Source organism: Marmota monax, unplaced genomic scaffold (genome assembly GCF_021218885.2).
Source record: "Marmota monax isolate L192 unplaced genomic scaffold, Marmota_monax_Labrador192_F-V1.1 WCK01_AAM20220418_F8-fsc00327, whole genome shotgun sequence".
In the NCBI taxonomy this organism is placed as follows: domain Eukaryota; kingdom Metazoa; phylum Chordata; class Mammalia; order Rodentia; family Sciuridae; genus Marmota; species Marmota monax.
Window position 1 is genome coordinate 153,572 of NW_026692808.1, and position 13,842 is coordinate 167,413.

At 54.9% G+C, this 13,842-nt stretch overlaps 1 protein-coding gene across 1 annotated transcript; it reads right to left on the reverse strand.

Moving 5' to 3' along the window:
• Positions 1-98: 98 nt before the first annotated feature.
• Positions 99-10,486, reverse strand: Guk1 (guanylate kinase 1). Its single transcript, XM_046448435.2, has 8 exons — positions 10,363-10,486; positions 2,813-2,926; positions 2,435-2,476; positions 1,845-1,941; positions 1,234-1,372; positions 1,081-1,165; positions 605-690; positions 99-434 (listed from the first exon to the last, which is right to left on the reverse strand). The coding sequence occupies exons 1-8, from the start codon at positions 10,421-10,423 to the stop codon at positions 399-401; spliced, it is 660 nt and encodes a 219-aa protein (XP_046304391.1). The 5' UTR covers positions 10,424-10,486; the 3' UTR covers positions 99-398.
• Positions 10,487-13,842: the final 3,356 nt, after the last annotated feature.

The window sequence follows — 13,842 nt, forward strand, 5'->3', positions numbered from 1 at the left end:
TGGCTGGGTAGGAGTGGAGGGGACCAGGGGTCCCGTGTGGAGGAATGTAGCTGTGGCCTTACTCAGGATCAAGTCCCCACCTCAGGGTGGCAACACTCTAACCCAACAGTCACTTTATTAGGATGTCAGTCCCGCTCCAGCGGGAGGGACAGGGGAAGGGACAGAGACAGCTCAGGGAAGGCAGATGGGGGGCACCTCCAGCCACAGTGAGGGAGGGAGGTGGGCAGCAATCCCACCCCACATGCCAAACACCAGCTGAGGTGCAGAGCTGCCATGTGGCCAGCAAGGAGCAATTGTGCCCACCCCAGTTGGGAAGCCATCCTGGGTGCTGTGTGGATCCTCAGCAGCCCAGACAGATGCAGGGCACGGGAAGCGCCTGTGGGTTGGACAGCTGGTCCTCAGGAATGGCTTGTCCCCTGAGCTTTCTTGATTTCCTGCCCAGGAGGAAGAAAGGTAGGTCAGGGAAGGCTGGGATTGGGGAGGACTGGGCCTCCCATCTGCTGACACCCGGTCTTGTGCCAGTGTGGGTACACCAAGCCTCTCCAGAGTCCACACAGGACGCAGCCTGAGCAGGGGCTGCCCAGGACCAAGGAGGGAGGCCCACCTCAGACAGTGCCTGCTTCAGTGCCGCGTAGGCTTCATCCAGGTTATCATTGATGATCACCAGGTCGAACAGGCCTGGCTCCTTGCCTGGGGATGAGATGGGGTCAGGGACAGGCAGCACCAAACTCATCACCTAGCTGTGTTCCCTTGCTGCTATTCTGCGAGGCAGCCCCAGCATGTCCAGGCTATGGGAGGGACAGACCCCAAGGGCCAGGTGCCAAGCCACACTCTCCTCTCTGCAGAACCCCAGCAGGGGCTCAGTCCTGTCAAGCTCTTGAATCCAAGCTCAAATTCACGATTGTCTCGAGACACTGGTCAGGGCTAGCAGTGCTGGTGATGTGGCTGCCCCACGCCCTTGCAGAGACAGCAGAAGGGCCAAGCAACCCCCACCTGCAGCAAACTGAGCACAGACCAGAGGGAAGAGGATCCGGGTGGAGACGGGGGTGTGAACCTTTAGGGGACCCCAGCTGCACTCACTGCTGTCCATGTCTGCCCGAGCGGCGGCCAGCCGCTTCGCCAGGCTCTCCTCTGTCTCCGTGTTACGCTGGCGCAGCCGTTGCTCCTAGAAAGCAGGCCCACGTGGGGTCAGAGCCTCCTGGGTGCCAGCCCAGCCCTGCCCCGGGCACCCACCAGCACATCCAGTGAAGGAGGCTGCACAGAGATGTAGATGGGGCGAAGGTCTGTCTTCTTGATGTTGCGTACGCCCTGCAGGTCCACGTCCAGCACGCAGATGCGGTTCATGGCCTGCACGGCCCGCACGGCCGCCTTGCTAGGGTCAGAGATGGGCGCAGCCAGAAGCTCAGTGGCACTGCTCTGCTCTGCCAGGCCCCAGGCCTCCAAGACTTTCAGAGGGACTTGGCCCCTCCCCTCCCAGCCTCCCCTGGGCAGCTGCAGGGCCTCACCTGTCCCCAGCACCCCCTGCACTTTCCAGAGCACCCCAAGCACACCCCCACCAGGCCCCTGCCAGCATAGTCACTTGTCCTGCAGCCACATGGGGTTCCTCTTGGTGGGCACTGCCTGACCCCAGGCTTCTGGACAGGCCTGTTTCTGTGCCTCCTCATGTGCTCCCTTACCCACTAGATGGCTCAAGGGCTCCATGGGAGCTGGGGAAGGGCACGCTGCAGCAGGCAGACTGAGTGGAAAGTATCGGAGGGGAAGACTGGAGAGCCCACTGCTGCCATGACCTGGGGACCCTGACCCACGGCCCCAGGGGTTTTGGGCCTACCCCATGCACAGCCCACCTTGTCCCATACAGGTTCCCTGAGAACTCAGCATGTTCAATGAAGTCCCCAGCGGCGATGTCATGCTGCATCACCTCCCTGGTCACAAAGTAGTAATCTGGAGAGGAGGAAGGCTGTCTAGAGGTGCCCACCACACGGCCCGGCCAGCATCCCCATCTCCTCGGAGTACTGACAGCCCTCCTTCCATCCTGTGTCCGGGTTGCTCTGTCCATGTGTCATGTGCCACTGCTTGCACTGTCCCCTCTGTGGGGACTGGAGACTGCCAGGTTCCACAGAGGAGGTGGGGACCCCTGGGCCACACATCAGGCATGGAGTGTCTGGGACATGCTAGAGGAGCACACTGCCAGCACACCACACAGCAGCGGGGCCAAGCTCAGCCTGGGTCAGGTGCCCAGGACACTACTTCTGTAGCTTCCCCCAGGCTGACAAGAGGCACAGGACCTAATCACACCCACCACCCCTGAAGGCAGAGACCCTCTCACAGGTGGGAGACCACTGTGTGCACTGCAGCCAAGAGGCAGGGGATGAGGAGACCTCCCAACACCATGCCAGCTGCAGCCAGGGCCCATGGACTACCCAAGCCAACTCACCTCTGCCGTTCTCCTCACCAGGCCGCGGGTCCCTCGTGGTATCTACAAAAAAGACCCACCACCCACTGAGAGACGCTGGGGCCCACCAGCTCCACAAGTCTTCTCTGGCAGGTATGCTCTGCCCAGGGGCCCGCCGCAGGGCTGTGCACCAGACCTGAGGCCTGCACCGCATAGGCAGGAGGCCTTGGCAACCCAGCCCTGCCCTCTGGGGTCCATGGAGACCAGGAGGCTTGCTGCAGACTCAGACCCCAGGAAAGGGGCATAAGCAGAGCACCCCCAGGCTGTGTGTGTGCCTCTGGGGCCTCCAGAGTGGCTCCATGCTGGGGACAACACCCCTAACCTCCGAAGCCCATATCTTCATGTCCCCAAAGTACTCACGGGACACACTGAAGCCAAAGATGCTGCCGTGCTCCTGGAGCAACCTCTTCAGCAGGGTGCTCTTCCCAGCCCCGGATGGCCCACTCAGCACCACGGGCCTGGGTCCCGACATGCCTGTGCAGGGGCAGGTGCAGGTGTGGGCAGCTGTGCCCTCACCCATGCCAGCACTGGACCACACAGGAGGCAGTGGGGTGAGGGCCTTCCTGTGCAATGTGCACCATGCACAGAAGAGTGCTAATCCAGCAAAGATGGCCACAAGAGCAAGGAGGCCAACAGGGCTCCAGCCCCACCCTTGTGTCTCCCCCAGCTAAGCCTGAGCCAGATGACACTGTCCACTCCAGTTCCATCCTACTCAGGGCTGCCTCCAGGATCCCATCCTGAAACCCCTGCCCCACCCAGGGCTGCCCTACCCAGTGCCACCCCTCTGGGACCCTGAGACCTTTACCCCATGTGGGAACCTAGCTTTGGCTCCTACAGGTGGTACTGCCTGCTGGGTGGCCGGGTCTGAGGTGGGAGTGTTCCTGTCCCCACAAGTGTGGTCTCATTAAGGTCTGCTCAATCCAAGTCTGTTCTGGGAACCTCCCACTAGTCCTGGTCTCTGATGCCAGAGTTTGGGAAGCACAGGCTGCTGGCAGGTGGGGCAGCCCTAAGAGGGGAAGCTGGATATGGCTAAGGGCTCAACACCTGTGGCAGGAAGGCACTGAGCAGCCTATGCCAAAGGGGAGGTCTGTGGGATCAGCTGAGCCCTACCCCACAGCTCAGCACAATCTTGCACCAGTTTCCTTCCTTATGGATCTGCTGGCACTGCCCTAGGACAGGGACCCTCCCCTAGGATCGACTGAATCCCAGCCCTGACCCCACGGTCTCCCAGCACTTGACTGCTCCAATTCACCCTCCCACCAACCTGGCCCTGAGCAGGCCTTCTTTCCCTGGGGTCAGCCCCTCCTGTCTCCCTGGGACAGCACCCACCTGCCTGGGGTGCAGCCTCCTTTGTGGTCAGCCTGGGGCAAGACTGCAGTTGCTCTGCACTCAAGGCTGGGGGCTAATCTCTGACAAGCCTGCACCCTGCCCTTCTGACAGCTAAATCCCCTGGACACCCAATCCCGCCCTTCTTAGAACTAGATCCCCTGGGTGCCCAGCCCCACCCTTCTGAGAGCTAAATCCCCAAGTGCCAACCCTGCCCTTCTGAAAGCTAGATCCCAGGGGCCCTTACCCTCACAGGGAAGCCAGCCCCACCCCCATACCGAGGAGGAAGGAAAAGGAAGTTCCTTGCCCTGCCCTACCCTAGCCCATGTGAGCTGAGGGGTGCAAGACCAAGTCTGCCCAGGGCAGCACATGGGTGAGAGTAGGAGGGAGGAAAATCCAGGCAGGATTTTTGGGGACTAAAGCTGCTACTCTGTGCTGGCCTGGGCAGAGGGAGACCCTGGAGGCTGTGTAGGAGCTGGAGGGGTTGCCTGGCAACCCAAGCACCTTAGCCCTGGGCTGTTAGCAGCACAGTGCCTGCAGGGACAAGCACCTGTGTGGACAGGCCTGCTTCTTAATCTCCAATGTAGGCCACGAGGTCATCTCAGAGCACCATGCCAGCTCTTCACATACAGGGGCACACGCCACAGGACACTGCCCGCAGGTGCCCCTACAAGGTACACGCACTCAAAACATGCACATCTGCACGTACACACTGAAACGCACACGTTTGTACGTGTTCTTGAGAAGAAACACTCAGGACCACTTGCGAAATATGCAGGAAGGAGGGATAGGGGAGCCTGGCCCACATCACCCGCAGGTCAGTGACAGACTGCTCTGGCCTGCCTGTCCAAGGTGTCTTCTCACCTGTCACGCTGCTCTGCATGCCACCTTCTCTGGGGTGTCCAGGCAGAGCTCACCCCCAGGCCACCCCTGCTCACCCAGGCCTGCTGCCAGCTGCACATCCTGGCTCCACAGGGTGGCCCTCCCTGCTGCCTACACCAGGCACTCAGGTGGCCACAGTTGGTGGCCTGCTGCTGCCTGTGGGGGCTCTGCATCTGCTGACTTGGCACATTCAGTTTCTCGTACCCCAGAGTGTCCCAGGACACAGGAGCCCTGTAACCCAGGCCAGCTTCTAGAGCTCCTGGCTCGCGTAAGGGTAACATGGGTTCACGGCAGGGCTCACCCTGGGGTTGTCCAGACTCAGTGCATTCCCCAGCACTGTCCATGCAGTCTGTCTGATTTGCCCCACTCAGCTGGCTTGTCTACAAAGACCGAACGCCTAGAAGGTGACTAACAGGCCACGTATGGCCAGCTGGGCCAAGGGCCTCAAGCTTCAGTATCACCCGACTTCTGTGCCAAATGACACAACTACCAGCACTCCAACAGTTTAGTCACCCTGGTAGCAACCAGGAAGGACCACATAAAAGAACAGGTGGCATGTGGATTCCTAGAAAACAGACACCTTCCCAAAATCCCTGATTTCCACTAACCTAGTCTATGATTCTGGAACCCTCAGGGGTGGAGAGGTGGAGTTGTGAGGAAATCCTGCTTTTCCATTCTTTAGCTACTGAATAAAGCTTGTACTGCTGATGCTCAGCTTTGGTTTTGTTACTGGCTGCCCAAACCTGAATGAGGAAAGGTCTCTACCTTGAAGGTCTCTCCCTCATAGGAAGGGAGCATTTCATCCCTAACAAGTATACGGACTCCTGCAAGCAATCACAGCACAGATACTTTGGTTGCTGAAAAGAGAAAACCACCTGGAAGAATGATGAGTACTACTGTACCAGGAGGAGGAGCACTACTGGACCAGGAGGAGGAGCATTACTGTACCAGGAGGAGGAGTACTGCTGTACCAGGAAGAGGAGTACTAGTGTACCAGGAAGAGGAGCACTACTGTACCAGGAAGAGGAGTACTAGTGTACCAGGAAGAGGAGCACTACTGTACCAGGAACAGCACTGCTGGAACAGGAGGAGGAGCATTAGCGTACCAGGAGTACTACTGTACCAGGAGGAGCACTACTGGAACAGAAGGAGGAACACTGCTGGAACAGAAGGAGGAATACCACGGAACAGGAGAGGAGTACTACTGTACCAGGAGGAGTAGTACAACCGTATCAGGAGGACAAGCACTGCTGGAACAGGAGGAGGAGCACTACTGGAACAGAAGGAGGAGTACTACTGGAACAGGAGGAGGAACACTACAGAACAGGAGGAGGAGTACTACTGTACCAGGTACTGCGGTATCAGGAAGCTGACTACTACTGTACCATTAGGAGGAGGCTGTCCCACATTTTGGGAGGATGGGAGTCTGTACCCCATCCCCAGGGCCACTCACCTGTGGGCTGTGGTAGCAGTCAGGGGGACAAATGGATGACAGTGAGGGATAGGGAACAGACAAGCAAAACAGTGAGAATCTGAGATTAAGGCGATAATTTTGTAAACTGGGCCCACTGTGCTTTCTTTTAAAGAGTAATTTACCTGCAGCCCTGCCTGGCTCAAGTCCACAGGATACATTCTCAGCTAACTACCTGCTACCTGCATGAGAAATGCAGGCCCAAAATGTCAAGAAGAACACAAGTTACCCCAAGGGAGACTTCTTTGGCCCCCAGAACACAGGAGATGAAGGATAATTCTCCTAACCATAAAATTGGTAAGAACAGGTTCCAATCAGAATCAGTCAGTATAGCCAAAGTGAACTAGAGTTATCGTGATAGCCTGATGTCATGACATGCCTGATGTCAACATGCTGTCAAAGGGCTGGGGTTGTGCTCAGTGGTAGAGTGCTCACCTAGCACGTGCGAGGCCCCCTTGGTTCAATCCTTAGCACCACGTAAAAATAAATAAAATAAAGGTATTGTGTCCAACTACAACTGAAAAAAAAAAAAAAAAAACATGCTGTCAAAAGTCAAGAGGTGGACCAGGTTGGGACTGTCTGACAATTTCCCCAGGACTCCAATAAAACTGGAGAGCAGGAGGGGCATGCTGTCCCCTCTCTGAGAGGACCCACTCTCTCCCTTGAGAGTCTCCTTTTCCTTTCCCTTCAATAAACTCATGCCTGCCACTCTGAGGGACATGTCTGGTATCTTCCTGGCACGACCCCAAGAACCGGGTAAGAAAGGACTGCTGCGACTGCCTCAGCTTAGCAACAGGCCTTGCTCTAACAGAAGCACACTGTGCAGGTGCCTATACCCCTGCATCACAACCAGCTCCATCCCTGCCATGGCCCTGCTGCACTGCGCACCCCAGGCCCAGCTTGCCAGCCTCTTCAGGAGGATGCACCCCTCCTGTCCTACCTGGAGGAGAGGCAGGGAGATACAGCTGGAAGACACCAGCTTGGCCTGGCAGACCTGGCACATGTTCTAAGGGCTCCACAGAGTCTCGCCAGGGCACAAGCCACACACTGAGCACCAGGAGCTCACAACCAGGAGTACCTGTCCCTCTTCCACAGGACCACATTGCCCTGGCCAGCCCCACCAGAGGAACCACAGGCTGACAGCAGGCCCAGCTGAGCTGGTGTAGGCCCCTACTGGAACAGTGGGGTGTGTGCGCCTGCGCTGGGGAAGCCGGCACAACTAACATGGGACACAGCTGTAGCCCCAGGCACCTCCCCTGGGAAGGAAACTGCACAGCTGACTCTCACCCTAGCACCTACCAAGAGCATTGAGCCAAACCACAGGCCAGAGGCAACTTGTTTTGGGGAGACTGTGGAAAGTACTCTGGACCCTTTGCTCTTCGGTTCTTTCAGTTCCAAACTCTGGTCACGAGCCAAAACCCCCACATCTGTAAGAAGTGGCTGAGATACAAGAGAATTCCATAGGAGCTCAGGAGGGACTGTCACCCAGAGCATTTGCTGGGAACTACTTGAATTGGGCTTCCCTTGTACCAGCAGCCCCGCTCCTCTCCTCCCTACAGCCTGCCCCTAGGACTGGATTCTGCCACAGCTGCCTCCTCCCTTTGCCTTCCAGAAGACACCAAAAGAACGAAGATGTCAGCTCCCTCTAACCCTCTCCTGAGAAACAAGTGGCTTTGGGCACCCAGGTGACATGTCCCAGCTTGAGACCACCCAGCCCTATGGAGCTTCTTCTAAATAAGGTGACACCTAGACCAGGTACAGTAATGCCTGCCTGTAATCCCAGCGAATTGGAGGGTTAGGAAGAAGCATCACAAGTTCAAGGCCAGCCTCAGCAACTTAGTGAGATCCTGTCTCAAAATTAAAATAAAATAAAAAATAAAAGGGCTGGGGATGTAGCTCAGTAGTAAAGTGCTCCTGGGTTAAATACCCATTACCTGCCCCCCTGCCCCCCCAAAAAACAAAATAAAAAACAAAACAACAACAACCAAAAAAAAAAAAACCTAGCACCTGGAACAGCCTGAGCATTTTCTGTCTTATCCTCCTACCCAAGTGGGACAGGATCTACCACTGCCTTCAGAGGAAGCCAGAGCAGGGTGGAGCACCCAGCCCTGTACAACTGCCATGCCTTGCTGACACTGCCCTGTTTGAGATTCTCCCCACCAAGAAAAAGGAACAAGGGCAGAACAAGCAAAGAGAATAGAACCAAACAACAGTAGAGTGCAAGGACCCCACGGGGCTGGCCAGTAGCCCTCTTCTGCAGGGGGAGACCCAGCCCAGCACAGGGAGGGTCAGAGAGGAACCTGGAGCTGAGTACAGAGGCACCTTCCTCCTCCACCTGCTTTCCTGGGCTTACCCCCCAACTCCCTCCCTTTCCTTCCTAATGATGTGGGATCATTCTCCTCCCATCCGCTCCTTCTACCTCTTTCTCAAATCATCTCAACATGCTTCCTGACTATTCTGCATGTGCCTGAACAGACAGGGGAAAGTGTGGGGTGGCTGGAGCAAAATGTAATACATTCAAGTTCACAACTTCAGGACGTGCTGGTCTTGTTTTTTCCAGCCAAAATCTAGTGCCAGGCCAAGGTTTCCAGAGCCTCAAGGAAAGGCAGTGGCACCACTGGCCAGCATGGCAGGAAATTCTGCTATCAGTGACTGAGACAGGAAAGCCCCAAGTAGCAAATCCCATCCTAACCTGTCCTTCCTGGGGACTGAAGAAGAAAGTTTTCCTGAGTTCCTCAGAGCAAAACATGGTCTGTGAAGTCTAAGAGTGACAGAAAACTCCAGAAAAGCCCACACTGTGGCAGGCAAAGCCCTCTGAAGACCCTGCAAGGGTGAACTTGAAGGACACCCTTCTACAGAAGCAAACTGCGTTCCTTCTCTTCCCTTGACTCTACCCAAGAGTGGCCAGCTATCACCTGGCTTCCACCCTCTCCTCAGGACAGGTACTACATGGCACCTTCACCTGCTCCAAGCATCACCTATAGGAACTCCTGCACTTCTCGCTTGGAGAGCAGGCTATGTATGTTCTCAGTTCTCAGGCTGAGCCCAAACTTGAGTTTCTCCATTTTATGAAGCAGTAGTTTGCCATAAGCTACTCATTTTAAGTGCAAGTGCCAAGATAGAATGACTCCATGCCTTGTTAATACAAATAAACCACCACCATCTGCCCAATACAACCAACTGTAAGGCACACATTGATAAATAACTTATATATGCCAACTTATCAAACTAAATTAAGGAGCACTTGGACGCATGGACAAACCAAATCACATCAGGAACATCAGACATGGGAGCTTATCCATCTCAGCAGATGCAAACCCCTTCCTTGCTTGAGACCCATAAAAGTAGGAGCCTTGAGACTGAACGGCAGTACCTTGACCCCACCCCCTGGGCACTCATCAACAGCCTTGCTCAGGAAATTCACTAGTGAGGAGCTTCCATTTCCTGTCCCCGTTGGGCTGCAGCAGAGAAGTCTGTCCTGCTGGGATGGCCACACATGGCCCCACTCTAAGCTGACACCGAAACTGCCATCCACCTGGACTCTGACAACTCTGCAGAACTGATTCGTTAAAATTCTTATCTGACCACCTACCTGCAGTGACTGAGCCTTGACTCATGTCTCAGCCTGGGCTCATGATGCAGCACCCTGTAAGCCTGCACTGCCTTGACCCTTCCTCAGTCTTTCTCCTGTGTACACCATTGTGTGATGTGGGACTTGAGTGTTAGACAGGAGGAATTAGGGCTGGATAAAAGACCTCGTATTTTCCTGGATTACGACTTTCAGCGAACCCATTCAAGGAAGGCGTGTCGTTCAACAGATTGACATTGTGGAAAGACATAAACGTGTTTGGCCTGTTAGTGACAGAGCTCCCTCACGACAGCATCCTGTGCCCTGCAGGCTCCATCTCGGCTCAGACCGTGCTTGGGGACAGCTCCGCACCGGCGGCTTCTGGAAGCCAGGAGGAGCCCGGCCCCGTTGCCACAGCCGCGCTCGGGACACTTCTAAGCGCCGGCCTACCCAAAACCCCGCAACGGCCCGCCCGCGAGCCTCGCCGGGGACCTCCGGGGCGGGCGCGGAGCGCGCGGACTGCCGGCGGCTGCAGCTCGGCGCCCGATCCCGCCTCGCAAGGTTTTAAGGACCGGCGGGGACGCGTCTGCCAGGCTCCCGAACACGGACAGTCGTCACCGCGGCCCCGGAAAAGCCGCCGCCAGCAGCCCGCACCGCACTCACCGTCCAGAGGGGCCCGGCCCAGGGCGGCAGCCGCCAGCCCGGCCAGCGGGCGCCGCAGCATCAGGGCCGCTGCCACTGCGCCGCCCCTCCCCGCCCGTGAGGCCTACGTCACAGCGCCGCACCGGCCCCCGCGCGCTTACACGTGGATGCGTCACAGGGCCGCGCCGGCCCCGCCCACGCGGGCCTCCGGCCGCCCGCGCCAACCACCTCCGTGACGTCACATCTCCGCGCCGGCTGCCCTAGCGCTTCGGAGGCCCACTGCACTGGCCGGTTTCTACGCAGCGTCCCCCTGCTGCCCGTGGAGGGCAGGGGCTGGCTCTTCCAGGACGCAGCGTGGGCTCCGAACGGTTAGGGGTCGCGGGCGGAAGAGAGCATCCCGCTGTCGAGGGAGGACCGCGTGGCAGCACGGTCTCGGGTGGGACTGGCCCGTGCTTGCGGCGTGTAAGCCGGGCAGCCTCCGTTATTACAGGGAAACTAGGTCCTTGTCACCGTTTCCGAACTGACAACGGGGACGAGGGATTGCGAAATAGGAAAGTTTTATTGCAAAGGAGAAACAGAGGACTTTTGTCTCCAGGCTGTGATTCTCCCAGCGAGGGAGGACGGAGGATAGAATAATAATAGTACAAGGGCTTGGCCCCAGATATTATCAGTAGCTATGATTAGTGTCCCTTGGTGTCCTTGAGAGAGCTGTTGCTCCAGTTCCCAGGCTTAAGTTCTTTTACTCTTGTGGGCAGTGACACTTCTGGGCTATGAAGGATACAAATAGATTATCCTGGGACAGAAAAAATGTTAGTCAGTTTTATAAAATAAGACACTTGGCGGTGGAGGGGCAAGGTTTACCCTCAGCATGAAGTTGACCCTGGTTACAGTTCTACAGGATGTAAGGAAAGCTCCTCTGCTATTAGCAGGATAGTGGGTTCTGTAAAGTGGGGGCAAGGAGAAAGAAAATAACGGATAGATTAAATTAGGTTGCTTTTTGTAAGGATTATTAAAAGACAAGAGTCTGGCATGACATGTTGAAGTGTGAGTATTAGAGAAGCACACCCAGGCAAGCATATAAAGCAGGGTTTATTTAAAAGGGGTACAATAGACTTATCCCAGGAAGGAGAAGGGGGCTATAGCTGGAAGAACCCAGGCGTTTGGCCCTTTTTATATGTCCTAGGCTTCCTTTGTTCTCCTGCCCTCTTCCCCATACCTTTCTCCTTCCTGCCAAGGTGACTAGGCCCAGGATGACCAAAAGGTGGGAAACAGGTTGGCTGAAGGGGGAAGGGCAGGATAATGCAGCTCTAGACACATTAATTAACAACCTTATAGCTCCCTGTAGGGAGGGGTATTTCCTGGGACAGGTTACCTTAGAACCGGTTGGAGCAGGGACAGGTTCTTGATAAGGGTGGAGGAAGGGCTCTGAAGGAATTAATATTTCAATCTCTCTGGGCAGCCTTCAACTTCCCAGGACTCACTCAAAATTGGCCTGACTCTATCTGACCTGACTTTATTTATCTCTCTATACTGACCTGCCTGTCTAATTCTGGCTTCAATATGATTCTTGAAATTCTAAGTACAGCCTTATCCTGCCAAATAAGAAAGGCAGGTGGGATCAAGGAAAAATTAAGCTGTAAGTGAAAAATCAGCCTCTACCTCAGAGCAAAGCCTGTCCAAGGAAAGGGACATGACCTTTGTCCTTGGAAAGACCCACAGAGCACTCCTAGGCACATTCCCACCCTGCTAAGTTGTTTATCTACAAATGAGATCTGCTGCACCAGGTGTCCCTGACTCAGTCAGGCTAGGTGGGGGCCCATAGCAACCCCCTAGCAGCCACCAATCAGCATGAGACAGGGAAATACCTGGGATGCCAGGTGACCCTCCCAGTAGTTTATGGTGTTGGGAAACCATGTAATTCAGCATGAACACCCCTCTTGGCTTAAACCAATCAGTTCAAATGAATACCCCTTCTGTAGTAACCAATCACCCCTACCCAACCTGTTCCCGCCAGTGAATGTGCTAATCATGTTTTAGAGTTGTTATTTGATTTTCCCGTGGTGTGTGATGATTTGCTAAGAGATGCTATGACGTATGTGGGGGTAGGGACCCCTTCTCCAAAGAATGTATAAAACTGCTGCAAACCCTGGGCTCGGGGCCTCTCAGCGTCACCAGTTGCTGTGTGTGTGTGCGCGGAAGACCGAGCTAGCGCGCAATAAACACCTCTTTGCTGTTTACATGGATCTTGGTCTCTGGTGGTCTTTTGGGGGTCCTGAATTCGAGCATAACATAAGAGCAGCCCAGTGTGAGGCTATCAACTTCGCCAGGTGTGCAGTTTGTCTTTTTGATTATGACCTTGGGCAGTTGGGTCAACTTGCTATGACCCACACTTCAGACATGAGATTTGCCTCCAGAAATTTACATGCAGTGTTAAACCACCATGCAAAGAAAGACCACTGACTCCAATTTTAAATCAAACTTGTATTATGTACACAAAGAAAGCTGGCCAGGACTGTCTTTCCAATCAGGGCTAGAGAGCAGCCCCCCAGCTTTCCAGGAACAAGGTTTTACAGCACAAAAAGTTGCAAAGGATGGTGTCTTGAGAAGTTACAGCTAACAGGATTTTGAATACAAAGGCAGATAGCAGGTTAGTGATCTACATGGCATGATATTTCAAGGTAGGGAGTAAATTCAGATCCCAACATCAGGATTTATGAGGCACCGATGAGGTTTCAGAGAGGGTTGTTATCTGGTCAGGGGGAGCCAGGATTTGTGAGGTGCCACTAAGGTTTTAGAGAGGGTTAAGTAAAACAGAAATTAACTTTTCATGATTTTGTGATGAGATGGCTCCCAATCTTAGGGTTCATCATCATCGTTGTCCAGCTCCAGTTTATAGGGCTTCAGGAAGTACCAGATTTCTGTTCTCAGAGACTAAAAGGCTCAGGGTTTACTCCAGTTGAACTGGGCTGCATAAAATAACCACACAAGAGACACAAATACTTTTTACTTTGGGGTCGCTGTGATGGCTCCTCTGACCTTAAGGGTCCCCAGGAAGAGAGAGAGCGAGAGCACGTGCTGACCCCTTTTATTGAGGAGAAGCTATTCAAATGAGGCAAGGGGTTAGGTTTCAGGGGCTGAGTCTATCTTCATGATGTCCACTGTCAGCAGGTTGACTGACATCTGGGCAGGCCACACCCAAGGACACAGTAAGAGAAGGGGACACACACAAGGCACTTCCATGGAAGATTCTATCCTAAACAGGGCAAGGGGTTATATTACAAAGGAACAGGTGAGCATAGCTTCACCCATGGGGCTGTAGCAAGACACACCCAAGCATGAGACACCTACCCGCGGACCCAAGAAAGGTGGGGAAAGCTCTGCCACATTTCTGCTACTGCATGCCTCAGCACCCAGCAGGGGAGTGTGACTCAGTCACGTGCAAGGTTGGTCTTACAAGGAAGGAGCATTCTTGTTCTTGTTGGGAAAGTTCTCAACCAGATC